At 36.5% G+C, this 18,066-nt stretch overlaps 1 protein-coding gene across 1 annotated transcript in view; it reads right to left on the bottom strand.

Moving 5' to 3' along the window:
• The window catches only part of LOC107757278 (kinase suppressor of Ras 1-like), a 52,177-nt gene that overhangs the window by 10,213 nt on the left and 23,898 nt on the right, over window positions 1-18,066 (bottom strand). Inside the window, exons 2-9 of the mRNA XM_016574713.1 lie at window positions 14,515-14,655; window positions 7,212-7,359; window positions 5,844-6,297; window positions 2,123-2,257; window positions 1,259-1,416; window positions 864-933; window positions 677-760; window positions 271-348 (exon numbers count right to left, since the gene is read on the bottom strand). Coding sequence (XP_016430199.1) covers window positions 271-348; window positions 677-760; window positions 864-933; window positions 1,259-1,416; window positions 2,123-2,257; window positions 5,844-6,297; window positions 7,212-7,359; window positions 14,515-14,655 — 1,268 coding nt within the window. The remainder of the gene's footprint in view (window positions 1-270; window positions 349-676; window positions 761-863; window positions 934-1,258; window positions 1,417-2,122; window positions 2,258-5,843; window positions 6,298-7,211; window positions 7,360-14,514; window positions 14,656-18,066) is intronic.

The raw sequence follows: 18,066 nt of genomic DNA, 5'->3' as shown, positions 1-18,066 counted from the left end.
TAATAATGCTCTGCTACAAAAAGAGTGACCTTCTGTAGTGTAGAAGTTTAAACGGGTTTACACACGGGCATCAGTGGTATCAGTGTAAACGAGACTAACCTGGGAAGTGAAAGCGACTGTCAATGTGACCCTTAGGGGAGGGGTTGGGTGGCGGGGTGGCGCTTGGAGGGTTGCTCTGACCGAAGGGGGCAGGACAGAACAGAACAGAACAGAACAGAACAGAACTTTAGATCACCTGCAAAGCTGTCTGAATGCATAGTATACTACAGCTTGTACAAAATCTTACATTGTGCAAATGAAATCCTGCACTTAGGGGCCTCTTTGGTACATTTATTGTGGCACTTCACCCTAAAAGAGATGAAAGCAAACATTAGCAGGAAGATACTGGTTTGCTGATGTGGTTTTCCTAAATGATTCCCAGGGTTACTACTGGAGTCCAGGTGACTCAGTGATGGAGGGTGGTCCTGAAGGGTGGGACACATATCTTTAAAAACCTTTTCCAAAAAAACAAACAAACAAAAAAAAAACAATCAAATAAGGTGTAAAAATTGATGTTTGAACAATTAAGACATTTTATAAAATAGCATTTGAATGACAAATTTTATGGGTTGTCACTAGGCAGGAAGATACTGGTTTGCTGATGTGGTTTTCCTAAATGATTCCCGTGTTTGCTTACTTGCAATGTTTGCATTTAACACCAAACATCATGTTCTTCTTGCACACCTGACACGTCTGAGACAACCAGGACTTGGTGGAAAACCTTTGAGGAGGCACAAAAAGAAAGTCAATTTCAGGTGTGTTGGAAGTTGGAAAACAAACACGGATGTAAGAATGAAAACAAGCAAAGGTTAAATGATCAGTACCTGTGTGTGACATCCAGACCGATATCCTTTCTCATGATTAGTGGAGAGCTTCCGTGGGATGCAACATTGTCTATATGATGTTAGAGAAAAATGGATTGGACTCAAAATGGATTAAAATTGAGTTTGGTGTTAGCATCTCTAAGCTTTAGAGTTGACTGGATGAATTTTTCACTGCAGTGCATTCTGGGAATGCTGTACACATGAACAATATGTGTAAAGCTGCCTTTAGCCAAATCAACATATTTCATAAGCAAACATAACACAGATGTCTAACTGTAGCCTTTTCATCTGGAGTGCACCTACAGTATGATGAATCAAAATGTTATCTTGGTAGGGAGCTCACTAGTTTTTGAAACACACAAATTTGTATTTACTAATGAATAAAAACCACTTACTTCTTACTCCCGCAGAGTCTCCCAGGTGACTGGGGGTATTTGGTAGAATGCAGGGGGAACGGGCAGACAACAGTGGTGACCGTGAGGCCGAGTCTTCCCAGCCGTTTCCTCCACCGTTTACCTGCACGTTCAGGAGCGGCTTATTTTTCTTTCCACTCCTGCAGGGCAGAGGACACAAGACTACATTTGGTATCTGGGTAGCTGCCATCAAATACTAAAATCAGTGTGACATGCTATACTGCATTTAAACAGGATTTTGGTGTTTCTTTGTATAATTTTTTTTTTCAAATTAAATGATTAAATAATTAATAATTAAAATAATAAATAATTATAATAATAAATAGTTAATAATTATAATAACAATTAAATAATTTAATTATAAAAAATACTTTGCCATTCAGCTTTTATAACCTTATGTTACCGGAGATACTACATGGATGGAACATTTGAACATGAAACAATAATTTTTACACTGCAGAACCATTTAAAATCAACTTGTGTAAAGCAAAAACCATATACAATTTAACCTAAAATCACTAACACTCAGCACCCGCAACATTTCATTGGAATTATCACAATGCAACCAATTATAATTCCCAGAAAGCTCTCATAATGATTCATTCTGCACCTCCCTGCAAAAAAATCTTTCTATAGTACTTTAAATAAACACTTGTCCACCACAAATATTTAAAAAAACGAGGTGCAAATACAGGCGTGCAGCTTCACAGGCAGGGAGTTTTAGCGGTGGACTTCAGTTCACATGCATATTATGAGGAGGAGCTCCAATCCTGCAGACATTTATTGGCTTAGAGGAGTGGGAATAATCAAGCACTGGACGCCAGCGAGTCTGAGAAGGGGTCTGACCTCGGCCTTGAGCAAACAGGAAACACTGGGGCTATGTGAAGGGGCGTGTAGAAATACTCTCCAAAACCTGCCTGGAATTGGGCCATCAGTGATCTCAGATGACACAGCAGTCCACTCCCACAGACCGAACACACGCTGGGCAGGGCGACACAGTATGGTACATGTATGAACAGTGTAGTGTTCATTTTGCCAGCCATTTTTTATTTAGTCTTAATCTTAGTCTTTTAAATCAGTCTTATTCCTGGTGTCAGATTTACTTTTTAGTTATTATCCTATTTAGTCAATCTTGTCCAGTTTTTGTTTAGTCAAGTTTTAGTCGACTAAAAGTCTGAGCATTTTAGTCTAGTTTTAATCACTGAAAACTTCGAAGTGCTGTATAATGGTTAAACTAATATATATATACTATATATATATATATCATTTTTTTGCTCAAAATTATAATTGCAATGATTGTTGTCATTTGAGAAATTTATTTTTGCACTTTCACCAATGAGCACAAATCAATAGAATGTGGACTCATACACATGGTTTATTTGACCTCATCTAGTGTACTGATTTATTATAGGCTATTTAATATATAAATTAATATCAAAGACTTAGATATGCACTCTCTCTGTACATTATGAAAACTGGTAAAAACAAACAAAAAATATTATAACCAGGGGTGCACATACGTTTTTCAGTCTGGTTCTCATACGAGCACCTAGAAATTTGGTTTGGTGCTCACACTGCACATATAGTGTGACCTATTAAATATAATTATGAAAAAAAAAAATCATAGTAATAAGAATATTATTGCACTTTATTTAGTTAGTTTTTTTTATCAAATAATAAAATGTGATAATCCTATTATATTTTTAAATAAAAAGTATTAAATAAAAATACAATTATTTTTATAGTACACCTAAAAATACAATGTTTATATTTAGATTTTTTTTCCTTTTTCCTTTTTACGGTTTGATTTCTTTATATGAATTTTCATCATTATACAGTATTACAGTTAGTTGATCTAAAACGGTGATTGTGCATTAACAACTGTCAGTCATGTCGGTACACCAGTGAGCGTTCTGAACTTATTTCCACAGTGCATTTTTTTATTTTGGTAGCACATGCACACCTGTGTACCACTTAATATGCACAGTGTTACAAATTCCTGATAGCAGTTCCAATCATTCCAACTTGCAACAATTTTCTCTATTAAAACAACAGCGGTTGAGTAAGTGCATTTACTCAGCAGTCAGCAACCACAATCGCAAACAAACTAGCCGAGATCTCATGACAGAACACAGACTGGCTGAATGGCACTTTCATTTAAGCTGAACATCTCACATGGACATTGCAAAACTTTAGGATTTCAAGAAGGATTTCTTTATTTATGCTGCAGGGCCAAAAATCATTCCAAATTATTGCTGAGTTAGGCAACATGTTGTTACGTGTAGCAAATGTTGTGCAATGTATAACTTTCCTCTGGATTTATAGAGTCAGCATCCTGCTCAGTTTACACACAATGTAACAAAGATACAGCATGTTATCATTATTTATTTCCCGTTTCAAACTTGTACGACTTTCTTTCTTCTGTGGAACACAAATAGTCCTTTTTTTTTTTTTTAAATATCATGGCCAATCTTCTTATTAAAGCGAATGAGGAATGGGGTGGTCAAAAGACCAAAATGAAAAAAACACCATGAAAGTATCATAAAAGTGGTCCATATAACTTTATTGCTATATTTAAATATTTATGAAATAATTCAATAGCTTTATATGCAAACTGTAATTTATTATTCTTTGAAAATTTTGCCATATTCAATATGTCACAGTGGTTAGCAGCCCACTAAAGAAAGACTATAAATCTCAGTTTGTTCCTCACACAAATCTATCACATAGCTTTAGAAGACTTGGAATAAAATGCACAAATCACATGTACCCCACTTATGATATTTAATGTTACTTTTGCTTCATTTCTGAAACTCAAAAGTCGCCATTCATTGTAACTGCAAGTCCAACCAGCACTAATGAAACGAAGTCAGGCAGGTTTGGAGCAACATGTGCGGGTGACTAAATGATGACTGAATATTCATTTCAAACTGTGAAATTGTGATTATGTGTGTAATGATGAGAATCTGGAAATTCTTAGTCAAGTTTAAAATGAAATGTCAGCCTATATTTCTGTTCAGTTTGTAGTCTGTATGTTGCTGTTAACCCTGGCACTTAATCTTATGGTTTGAAGAGGCATTGCTTATGCTTCAGATTTTATCTACATTGTTCAGATGAATATATTCCATTCCCATCAACTCAGTGCATTACTGCATGACTTTATCATGCGGTAAGTGTTTCTGAGAATCTGACATCATGTTTATAGTGCTAGGTTGTATCAGGAAGGGGGGGAAAAATCAGTACATAACACAGGCTAATGGTTAAATAGATGCATTTTGGTTCCAGACAGCGACGACGGTTTCATTATATTTATATACTGAATTGTAATTGGTTTTCTTTCTTGCATATACACTACATATTAAAAGTTTGGTGTAGGTACTTTATTTTTTTTTTTAAAGAAATTAATACTTATATTCAGCAAAGACTCATTCACTTGATGATAGTAAGGACCGTTAAGAGTTCTGTTTTTAAACAAATATCATTCTTTTGAACTTTCTATTAATCAAAAAATGCTGAATAGACATTTTCCACAGTTTCCACAAAAATATTATACAGAAAAAACTGTTTTCAACATTGAAAATAATCAGAAATGCTACTTGAGCACCAAATCAGCTTATTAGAATGATTTCTGAAGGATCATGTGACACCGAAGACTGGAGTAATGATGCTGAAAATTCAGCTTCGGCTTCACAGGAATAAATTACATTTTAAAATACTTTAAACTAGAAAACAGCCTTGGTAAGCATGACTTTTTTTCCCCCCCAAAAAACAAAGTGGTACAAAATATTTTAGAGAACCTAAACTTTTGAACAGTAGTGTACCTGCATGCTGAATTGTGATTGGTCAATTTTCTTTGCACGTATTTATAGCCACAGAGTGACTATGTGTGGATTTCTGTTTCTAGCTGACATACAACTGGATACTTTTTTTGTTATTACAAAAACAAAAGCATGTCTGATATGGCATTTCATTTACACTGAACCAGTGCCTACACTAGGATTTCGTTCTGCAATTTCTGAAATGCATATCTAGTTTGCATTCAAATATTTGAAAGTGAAAGTGAAGTGACATGTGGCCAAGTATGGTGACCCATACTCGGAATTAGTGCTCTGCATTTATCCCATCCAAAGTGCACACACACAGCAGTGAACACACACCCGGAGCAGTGGGCAGCCATTTATGCTGCGGCGCCCGGGGAGCAGTTGGGGATGCTCAAGGGCACCTCAGTCGTGGTATTGAAGGTGGAAGAGAGCGCTGTACATTCACTCCCCCCACCTACAATCCCTGCCGGTACGAGACTCGAACCCACAACCTTTGGGTTATGAGTCCAACTCTCTAACCATTAGGCCCACGACTTTTGCAGTGGTAAAATGGCAAAATTTGCTCCAATCAAGTCAGTCACTTTTAAAGTCACCATGAAGCCCAACAGCAGACTGATATAAATCAATACTGCCATACTTGACATCATATGGCTGTCAAAATAATCTCAAATCAAACATTGAGAAGAGATCATTATGCCATGGAGTAATACATCCATAAATAAAATATTATTCAGTGCTGAACTTACTTGTTGGGTGTAGGGTCGTTGATCCGGTTGGCCAGTTGGCTCTGGCTCTTGCTGCGCGTGAGAGTGATGTTGGGCAGGAGGTTTAGCAGCTTACGGGATGGAGGTGGTGGAGTTCGTGGGGGCTTTAGTTTCCAATACCTTCTCTGTGGCGGTGTGGCTGGAGCTGTGGACAGCAGCCCAGAGGTGCAGCGGTTCAGCTGCGGGGAGGATGAAAAAGGGTCCGTCAGCCCATCACAGTGTGGGTGGACAATTGTAGGGAAGTCCGTTGAGGGTAGGGCAGAAACAGAGACACAGGAACGAGGGGCAGGGAAAGCAGAAGGAGGGGGCCAGCTGGTTGGGTTGGGACTGTAAAACTGATGTGCACGCATAGAACAAGATAGCGGGTCAGCAGAGGTACTGTCACGGTGAGTGGGTTCTGCTATCCACGGGATACCCTCTTTCCTCAGGGCTCCCCCTAAAACAGAAAGAGTGAGAGACAATTCAGAAGCAGGTGGATGATCAATGCAATGCAGGGCTCCAGAACTCAACTCAAATGACTGCTCACCAGTGTTATTTTAGTGTTAATTATATACTATTATAGTATTTATTGATATTTTGAATAAGCCTTTATTTTTATATTTTTTGTTGTAATTTTAGTGTACGCTAAAGTATTTAAAATTTATAGTATATAAAAATGTTATTTAGTTTTAATTTATTTTTATTTCAGTATTTTTAGTACTTCAACTTATTTTATTTCAGTTAATAAATTTTTTTTTTAATGTTTTTATGTTTTTTAAGTTTATGTTTTATTATATTAAATTAAATCAGTGAAAAGTATTTTAACTTTTCAGTTAACAATAACAACTGTTGTTCACAAATGCAATAAAAATTTTACTTTTGCCATTGGCGATGGTCTGAAAAACTTTGTGAGCCGCCATATATGGTTTTGTCAAATATCAATTCATGAGAATCTCATCATGTATTTTAATACATATTAAAATGGGTGAATTTTCAGCATTACTTCAGTCTTCAGTGTTACATGATCCTTCAGAAATCACTTTAATATGCTGATTTGGTGCTCAAGAAATATTTCTTATTATTTTCTTAAAAATGTCTTAATATTTTTGTGGAAACAGTGATATATTTTTTCAGCATTCTCTGAATAGAAAGTCCAAAGGAACAGTATTTATTTGAAATAGAAATATTTGGTAAAATAATAAAAGTCATTATAAAATGCATTCTTGCTGAATAAAAGTGTTCATTTATTTCTTTCAAATTCTTTTTGTCTATATGCTAAAATACTAAAATGGCCAACAACTAAAATCGGAGCCTAGAGCAGGAAGTGGTAGTGTGCTTGAAGTGTGTGAGTAGGAAGGAGTCAGCAGTGACCTGTGTCAGTAGCGCTCTTGAGACAGGAGAGGGCAGCAGTGATGCGGGAACACTCCTCACTGCTAGAGCCCAGTCTTTTCATGGTGTCTTCCACCTGCGCACTGGACATTTGCAGCAGAGCATCCAGAGACAGCTTCACAGGGACTGCCTGGAAGACAGAAGAAAACATTAATCATGGCATTTATAGGCAGAAATGGACACAGGTGATTAATTGCACATTATTCAACATCATACATCTAAACTGATATTTAAAACAACAGCACTAGATTATTCACTTCATGACTCAGTATTATCTTATTTGGCCAGTATTTGACCAGAGTCTATGGCATTTCTGTGGCTGTAGACAGACAGAATAGAGTCTATATACTAATTAGAGAAAGATTAGGTGATAAAGCCCACTGGAATCCCCCTGCCGCCACTAAGACTGCTGGCATCTCCTGGCACCAGACTGAGCCAATGTCCAGATACCAGTTTTCTTTCTCTGTCTGCCCATCTCTGTTCCATTCCTCCACCCTACAACATTCCTGCACTCTTTGGCATCTCCCTGCCTTATTTCAATTCTCACCCAAAAAACACACACACACACACACACAACACACACTCTTACTCAAACACATGACTGAGAAGCTGCCCAGCAACAGTTATAGTTGTGGTCAGTGTAGTCTCCATAGTAAATGAATAGATAAAAGGACACATGAGGCCCTTTGGTCTAAAGGATCAAGCGAGGTACATAAAGTCTATCAATAGAGAAAATGGGGTGAATCAGAATCATCAACACAGGGTTAGGGTTTTGATTATATAGTGCACATCAACGTAAAGTGGTTTCAGATGGTGGAGTCAAACATTGCTAAATATTAACAAAACAGACCAATGAGGTGAATAGCAATGTGTGTGTCTGGTCCTATGGAATCGTGCAACTACTGCTGTGTTTACCGATTGCAGGGATATGCGTGTGTGTGTGTGTTTTCACACACAGCTATATAAGCTTCACTTCAAGGACAAAGCTGTTAATTAAATGTTGTGGAAAGTTTTCCATTTCCCAAAGTGACCCTCCCTGAGTGACCCTGGATTGACAGAAAAATCAGACGTTCTGAATTTCAGAACAAATTTTCATCTCCAACACTTACTTTTCTTTTATGCAAAATTCACACACTTTTATTTCACACCATTCACTGTCATCAATCAAATTATAGAACCAGAACTAAAGGTTGTAATATACAGTATACTATATCAGTGTTGTTATGGTTAACTAAAACGAATAATAAACAAACAAAAAAAAAAAATTAATTCAGTAATACAAAAATCGAATATAATAAATAAAATATAAATATTACATGAAAAAAATTTTACTTAAAAAACTGAACTAAATAGGTTTAAAGTACTAAATTTACATTCAACATAAATATAAATAAATTAAAGCCAAACAGAAATATTTTTTAAATGGCAAAAGCACTTAACAAAATTACTAAAACTGAAACTAAAATGAAAATAAACTAAAAATAGAAGCAAAACTATAAAAATCTAAATGTTAATAAATATTATAGTATATAAACAATACTAAAAAAATAACATTAGAGTATATAAATATAATTCATATAAATATTCAGCTGTTCCTCTTTAAAAGGAAAATGTATCAGCTGTATGTAAAGTGAGCCACATTTATTTTTGTTTTTTGGCTTTTTTTATTTAACAATTTACTCGTGGAACCATATCAAGATCTCTGAAATTGAACCATATATTGCCTTTAAAATTAGGACACCATAAAAAAAGTAAGTTTGTTAGTCTGACTCTGTACTAATTATTGATTTGTTTAAAAATGAAAACCAAAAGTGATATTTAAAAGTAAAAAACAAAACAAAAACAAGGTATATCCCCATTTACACATGTAATTGTGTTCGTATGAGGTGGGTGTGTGTAATACACCAAATCAAAAACAAGTTAAACAGCCTTCTAAATGACATGCATGGCACTCAGGGGAATGGAAATCTCCCAGCATCCTCATGGAGACTTCCTTTTTGAACAAGAGCCAGAGATCAGAATTAAGAGCATAAATCTCTTCTCAACAAATACTACAACATCATCCACTCATTTAGCTTATAATCAATATGAACTTAAGCCGAGTCTAAATCAAACCAATAAGCATAATCTCTACACAAACATACAGTAACATGAATAAATATTTATCTATATATAATATATGGACATATTAATGTTTATTCGCTCTTCTGTCATTCAGAAAACACAACAGAATGCATAATGAGGATGTAAAATGCACCTCTTGGTTGCTCTATACGACGTGTACCTACGTCCAAGTTAATAAGTACATGAATTACTGTGTTAAAACAGACAAGCTGGGGCAGAGAGCAGGTGAAATGACACATACCGATACCGAGGTGATGTCTGAACACGCCTTTTACCTGAGTTTATGAGCTGACGTAACACAGGGAGTGATGCTCTGAACATAAAAGCAAGACGCAGCATTACCAAAGCTTCCATCCAAACAAACACTCACAAACTCCCACCCACCGCAATTAAAATCACCCAGGTGAACTCCCCTAACAAACAATTCTTTAAGATATGTCGTTATCAGGGACAGTTTCTGCTGGTCTGTCAGTAAAGCTTCACATGAACCTACAATCAAACAGAAAAAGTGTGACAGTGGGTGCTTACAAATGAAATAAATGGATCAAAATCACCAAGCCACCCTCAACAAAGAGCTTCAGTGGAATTTCAACTTGATAAGTATCTCAAACAAATGGAAAACAAGGAATTTCCTCACAAGCTTGTGAGTCTGCAAGCCTCTTGACATGAGCCTGATGTGTTCAAGCATAGCGTTAGTAGACATCTGCCGTTGGTACTTCTGTTTGCAGACTTTCTATGACCACAGAGGCTTGCATGCAGGCAGGAAACCGACAAACATCAAAAACAAAACACAGCTGACAAAGTCTTAAAATGAGACTCTAAAATATGAAGCAGTCAAGCTTACTATACCATGAGAGATTCTCCACTGAAGTTGTCCTTTACTAAATCTCATATACAAACAAAACAACAAACCAGTCTCTCGTCAAAGTCTCAAGTCAGTCACGCTGTGAGAGCTGCTCCCTTCCAACCCAAACTTCCCCTCCTACTCGTCCTGTCCCTCCTCCCTTTCCCCACTGTCCCTCCCCTCTATCCCTCTTTCCTTCCTGTTAACATGCCTGGGAAGTCTCTCCACAGCTCTGGACACTCCTCCTAAAATCACATGGTCACCAATGGAGGCATTTGGTTTGTCAAATCAGAGGCCAAATGCATGAATATGACAACTGAACAACTTTCATGTTAATGTCAAATTAGTATAGTTTTTTTCATTTAGAAAAAAAAAATTGCACTTATACACCATACATTTTCAGTTTGTTTGTTTTTTTATGGGAAAAAGTGGTTATTTCAGCCACAGTGGCACAACTTAATTATTAAAAGGTCAATTTCTCCCAGAAACAAAATAAAATAAAAGTTGTCACTTTTATGTGACAAATTTGTATTTTAATAAATAAATAAAAAATACAAATTTGTCTCATAAAAGTAACAACTAATTAATTGATTGATTTTAAAAATTGCAACTAAACTTGATAGCCGTGAATTTTCAGCTTCAACATTTTGATTTTAATGAGAAAAAGTGTTCTTTCTGACAATTTCAACACTTTTGTCCAAAAAACAAAACCTTTAAAACTGACTTGCCATGCTATAAACTAGTTAAACAATGTTTTCTTACTTTTATTCTTTAGTTTTGCACTCCTAAAATGCTACATTGAATTAAAATAGATCAAACGTCTCACAAGACTCTTTTCTGATCCAATCTGTTGTTTTTGTGTAAAAACCCCTAAGAAACACTTCTGGTAGTGGTCAGATGAACTTGAAACCAACTTTATTATACAGGGTTTCCTTAATACAAATTATGCAACTAGTCTTTCTGGCAGCCCACTGACTAGTCGACTTTAAAAATATGCAACTTTGCACATCTTTATTGTCAGCTCCACAACCGCTAACTGAGCAGACATTACTGATACCACACAAATTCCACTGCTCTACAAAAATACATTTATAAGGCTATTAACAGAGCAGGATGTCTTTTGACTGTGTGACTGTGAAACAGAGATTAATGAGGGTTAGGCTGGCCTAAGTCCTTCTTTGACCTGTCACCATACATTTTGTGCATGAGTGCTCATCCCTGGGCCAAAAGAGAGGCCACATTAGAGGAACAAAGGAGAGCGAGAGAGGGGGTACAGCACAGGAAACAGAGGTTTGGGTGAGATTGCATTCGTCACAGACTCTTTTTCTTTCTATCTATTTCTCTTTATCTTTGCCTTAAGGAAGGCCTCCAGTAGATCCACAGGATGTGACCCACAAAAAAATATGACTCACACAACCACTCCTGCCTGTGCCCTTTAGACTTACTCAATAACACATGTTGGCATGTTGTGGACTGCCTAAACTCAAATGCTCCAAACCCTGGTTGATTTAAATTAAGCATTATATTTCATAAGCGACTCACAGTCCATCACCAGCAACAGGAACAAACTGAAAAAACAACACAAAATTGGATGGTGTGTCATGGTTGTTGCTGCACTTTCACTCTTATTGAGCAATGGGAAACCCCATCACTGCTGCAGCTGGGAACATCAAGGAATGAGTCACAATATACAAAATAATTAAAGTGTAAAGACGTCAACTTGTGACATCAGTTTATACTCACTGACTCTCACAGACAACAGATATGCATATAATGGATCAGTGTTATTCTAGCATTATTTAAACACTATTATAGTTGTCATTCATATTTTAAATAAGCTTTTATTTTAATATTTTCAGCTTTTCATTTCCAGTTTAATTTAATCTAATTAGTTTAATTTCAGTTTATTTTTATTTCAGTAGTATTTTAGTTCAGTTTTAACTTTTATTTATTTCCAGTTAGTACTTTCTCCAAACTAACTTATTTCAGTCATTTGCCAAGGAAACATTTCTGTTTATTTAGTTTAAATTTTTTTTAAATTTAATAATTATATTTTTAATATATTTATTTCAGCTTCATTGAAGTTAAAAATGTTTGTTAAAGTTTTAGCTTTAGTTAATAATAGCATAAACACACTTTCAAGCAAAACTGACTTCAGTTCATACAAACACTAAAAAGCACATTTAGACTAGATGGTTAAAAAAAAAAAAAAGAGTGAAATTAGTTCTTAAACAAGTGATAGCATCATTAGCTTACAGATGCTACTTGTGTTTGATATCTTGTTATGTAATGCAAAGACGTTCAGACATTTTAGTTGTGACCTAGATGGCATGAAATCAGAATGATTAAACATGATCAGATATGAAGGGTATGATAACGGATGTTTTTTTTGTTTTGTTTTTACAGATATGGATATCATCAGTCACCCTAGATAGTTCTCCATTTCTAGTAACTGTAATGTAAATGAATACACACAAAGCAGTAGCAATAAGAAGACAGCAGCAGAGGTGTTTCCTTGTAGTTCTGTAGATGCACCAGAAACCACGAGTCACACGTATGCAAAACATCTTCCCTAAACTGTCTAATCATGCAAATACAACCACACTGGCCCCAGTCCCATCTTGTCTGCCCACAGGAGAAATAGCATTCCTCTGCTTTTTCTGAGAAAGCACTATCCCATTATACTGTGATACACTGGGGCAACTGGATTCCCTGCTGTCCTCTCCGAGGGGCCGGCTGCCCACATGCATGCATTGCTCTGTGAATCACACTATAGCAGCCTGGTGTGATACATTTAGAGAACAAACTTATTGAGTTAGGGCAGGGACTGTCAAGTGGTGGGTCACGACTCAAAATTGGGTTTCATGTTATAGGTATAAACAATGCGAAATGAAAGTAAGATATAAAATAAGTCAAACTGAATAAAATAAAACAAAACTGCATATTTATGTTAAATAATTAGGCTTATCATACATTAACATACAACACATATGTAACAGTAAAAAATAGACAAAGTAAAAGAAAATATTATCCAGACTACATTAAAAAAATGTTTACGATGACCACAATATGTTTTATATTGTTACTTACATTATTTTTCTTTAATTTTTACAATTCCTAATTTAATAATTAATATTAACATTTTAATTTGCTTTTAAAGACATTTCTGTTTTACGTTTGTACAATTTTGGTACTGTATTGGGGCATCACTTATGTCAAATGTAAAATCTGGGTCCTGAAGCAAAACCAGGCCACAGGCTGACGCAGACAGACAGAGATGGTCTGTTGTGAATATACAATGACAAGGCAAGTATTTTGGGACAACGGAGAGAGAGGAAAACTGGAGGAGACATAATAAGAAACACACAAAAATCATGCTGTCCTACCGCAGTAACCGAAGTGAAGCAGTCAGCTAATCAGAGGCATGCCACAAAGTGACCCCTCCTGTCCCCACTGGGATAAATTGTTTCTATGTCTAGTTTTGTTTCTCAGTCTTGCATACGTTGTTTATTTCCCTGTGCTGTCTGTTTCCGTGTCTAATGAGGACAAACAAGTCTGCGCATTTGCCAGGCAGTCATGAATGCAGTGCTGTTCTGCTCAGCTTTGTGTATATGACAGTATGGGGTGGTGGGCAGAGAGAGAGAGAAAGACAGACTCCTTTTGAGTCTAAAAATAGACTGACGGGACAGTTTTTGACACGGTGGCTGACGCTGCACATTCTGAGCTTTGGAGTGGGATCAGGTGTGTGAATCCACAGAGGACTGAAACGCCACAGAGACTCTCAGCAGCAAGCAAGCAAAACATCTTCCCTCTCCTGTCCAAATCCTCCAATAACATTCATTTTTTAAAACAGACATTCATTAAGTAGAAGCACAGTTTAAGAAGTCTGTTTTTAATATGAAGAAGTGATCGAACTGTACTTTCATGCTTTAAATGTTCCTTTAAATTTCCAGAATACAGAAGTGCCTTATTGCATTTAATAATATGGTTAGTAGATAATAAAACAATAACGTAAAAACTTAAAATAATATTTTAAATGTTAATTTTTCATGTCATTTATGTATGCATGTGTTTTTTTATTTATATTTATGCAAAATTTTTAATGAGTGAATATAAAATAAAGGGGAAAATAAAATACAATAAAATAGAAAATAAAACAAAACAAAATATTGAACAAACAAAAAAATCTAATACCCAAAAATGGCCCATTAGCTGAATAAAGGTCATGAAGAAGGGAAATAGGGTCAACTTTAAAATCTCTCAAGACAATAAAGGAACTAAGAAAAAAATACATTCAGTACAAACACATATTGGTACCTCTATGAGCTCTGGCCGGAGGTTGATGGTGTAGAGCCAGTCTGTGAGTTGTGGGTAAGAGTCCAGTGCCAGCGGTCTGTCACTCTCTGGAACACTCTGCTTCCACTCTAACTGTTTACTGATGTACTTCACCAGCTTCACCTGTAGATGGCGATCACACACACACACACACAGACTTATTAGACTGGTGTAGCAACAGCTTTGAAAGACAACTCATTGAGTCATCTGTTTGCCTCTGCTTCCACTCTAACTGTTTACTGATGTACTTCACCAGCTTCACCTGTAGATGGCGATCACACACACACACACACACACACACACACAGACTTATTAGACTGGTGTAACAACAGCTTTGAAAGACAACTCATTGAGTCATCTGTTTGCTTTTTAAATTGACACCATCTATCCCTAATTAGTTGTTATACCTTCAAAAGAAGAGAAATTAACCTCTTATTAACTTAACATGAAGCTCTTTGTAGATTAAGATCCTTTGAGAAAAGGATCATCAGGATGACATCAGACACAAAGGCAAAAAAAATAAAAATAATTCTAATTTCATGGCATATGTTTCAGAGCGCTTCAGAGAAAAAGAGCTGTTTCAAAGTCCCCAGTCAGATGCCACAGAAGTTTGAAATCAGTACACCAATGAGGGACAAGCATGTTGAAATTCAGCACCAGCATTTTTCTCTAAACCTTCGTGTCCGCAAGCAAGCGTTGCACACAGAATGCAAAGTGAGAACAGAGCAAAGGAAATCCCCATGTGTGACTTCATTGTAAACGGTGGGCGATGAAAATGTGTGTTGTGCGTGTGTGGTGTCAGTAAAACAACCGAATACAGTGCAAACAAACACTGTACACAAACACACTCTCTTTTTCAGTTCAAGTACCAGCCAGTGCATCCATCCGTCATTTTCTTACCATCACTAGACTGATATTGGGTTAAAAATAACAAGTCAATAACGTACAATGCCCACAGGACAAAGATGTTTCAGACGTTCCCTCCCTTTGTTGCCGTAACGCTCCCACTGCAATAAACAGTGCTGTCTATAAATAGACACTGGTTATCATGGCAATGGAGTCTGGACTCTTTCTCATGGGGGCGTCTGTTCCGCCACTATGGCAACCCTGGCTGGAACACACTTGGCGGCTGCAGCCAGAGTCCCATGTGACATCATGGAGCAGCGAGACACTGCGGTCCACAGGTTAACAGAAACCACCACACACCTGCCTCTACAGGTACAAGTTCAAACACCTCGGAGACAACCACAGCTGCAACTGTGCTCATAAAGAAGAGGCCGTTTTCACTGACTGAAAGCTATGAAGATTGCTCAGAAATAAAAAGGTTACTTTAGGTAAAATTAGGTAAAAGACTTGGTTCCATAGGAGGTTTGGTGTTTAAGTTAATTCACTTCATTTACTACAAACTGCATGAAGTGGAAACAATAGTGGCACTCACCTTTTTTGAATATATAGATATTAGGGGTGTAACGGTACACAAACATGACGGTTCGGTACGTACCTTGGTTTTGATATCACGGTTCGGTACAGTTTCGGTACAGCAGGGGGAAAACTAATTTTTTTTTTTTAAATTAAACAGTGGTTTACTGAACAAATTGCTCTTTCTTTAAACTCAGTTATAATTCAAATAAATTTTCTTAAAAATAAAAATCTACCTCGGCTTATGCTCTAAACCAGTGTTTCCCAACCGGGGTGCCGTCAGTCGAGAGCAGGGGTGCCATGTAAAAAATACTTTTTAAATATTTTTAAATTGCTAAAATGTCCAAAAAAGCAGCTATTATATAATATCCATTTCTGATGTCGCCAATAATTAGAGATGCACTGAAATTCCGGCTGCCAAAAATTAGTTCACCGCTCAGGATTCACTTTCACATCCTGGTATGAGTGTGCATGGAGAAAGACATGTGATTAGATGATGTAATTTCCACATCTACAGTGAATTGGTGGGTTTTTGTTAAATGTGAGCCAAAATTAAACTACTTCAGTCTGTGTGCATTTAATTTATTTAATACACGAATTTCACAATTTGAGTTGAATTACTGAAATAAATGAACTTTTCCACGACATTCTAATTTATTGAGATGCACCTGTATATAGCTGTAGATATAGATATTAGTTAGATATAGCTATACACTACCATGCAAAAATAAATTTTTTTTGAAAGAAAGAAATTAATACTTTTATTTAGGAAGCATTAAATTGATTGGCTGTATAGATATTCATAATGTAACAAAATATTTCGATTTCAAAAAAATTCATTTTGTTATATTTATTTTGTTTCTATTCATTAAAGAACCCTGAAAAAAGTATCACAGTTTCAGAAGCTTCAAGGAGCGTTTTGGCAAAGCTCAGTCGTGACTGCATGTGGCCTTTCTTGAGGAGTGGCTTTTTTCTTGCAAGCCTCCCATACAAGCCATATTTGTGGAGAATTTGTGATATTGTTGTCGCATGCACACAATAACCACTATTTGTCATAAATTCCTGCATTTGCTTCAGAGTTGCTGTAGGCCTCTTGGTCGCCTCTCTGACCAGTTTCCTCCTGGTTCTTTCATCCAGTTTGGAGCGACGTCCCGATCCAGGGAGGGTCTGTGTTGTACCAAATACCTTCCACTACTTAATAAAATAATTCACCGTGCTTCTAGGCATTGATAAAGCTTTTGAAATTTTTTGTATCCATCTCCTGACTTGTGCCTGTCCACAACTTTATTCCCGGAGATCTTTTGATCGGTGTCTATAGTTGATTGTTTGCTTCAGTTGCACTACCAAGGACTGAAATGCTCCAGGAAAGCTCTTTTCATGCTGAGCTAATCAAAATGACCACAGCTGATCACAGTTGAAAGTCAAATGGCTTTGTGTGCCATAGCTACACCTGATTGAGTTTACAAGTCATTTTTAGGAGGGGGGTGATCCTTTTTCCAACTCAGTGATTAATTTTTTCATGTCTTTTTTCTGACATGTTGGTGTCACTTGGATGTTATAAGTTGCACTGAGTAAATACAGCTGGATAAAACAAAAACTGTGTCCGTCTTCATTTCAGGCTGCAAAGCAACAAAATGTGATTATTTTAAAGGGAGGTGATTCTATTCTATACCCACTGTGTGTGTGTGTGTGTGTTTGTGTGTGCACACAAAACAGTTCTTTCTGGTCCTCTAATCTGATTGGCTGAGAGGAGTGCAATATTCTAGTGATAACAGAGCTCCAATCATTTCACCATTTGTATCACTCCGCTTTCGGTATTTCTCACAGCAAGTGTAATGGCGGACAACCAAATCCACTATAATTTTTATAAATAATACTGTTTTTGTGTCATGGAATATGCTTTTAAGAGTTTTTAGGTGAGAATGTACTTGTTTAGACTTCAAATATGCGGTTTGTTATTAAAGATAACGTCTATTTGAAAATTTGCTTCGATGTTTTGGGAGACGTGAGCTCCAGGGCGTCATTTACATTTAGTCATTTAGCAGACGCTTTTATCCAAAGCGACTTACAAATGAGGACAATAAAAGCAGTCAAAACTAACAAAAGAGCAACAAT

The sequence above is a fragment of the Sinocyclocheilus rhinocerous genome, unplaced genomic scaffold (genome assembly GCF_001515625.1).
Source record: "Sinocyclocheilus rhinocerous isolate Xijiao unplaced genomic scaffold, SAMN03320098_v1.1 scaffold1152, whole genome shotgun sequence".
Taxonomy (NCBI): domain Eukaryota; kingdom Metazoa; phylum Chordata; class Actinopteri; order Cypriniformes; family Cyprinidae; genus Sinocyclocheilus; species Sinocyclocheilus rhinocerous.
This window is presented reverse-complemented; position numbering and strand designations above follow the sequence as displayed.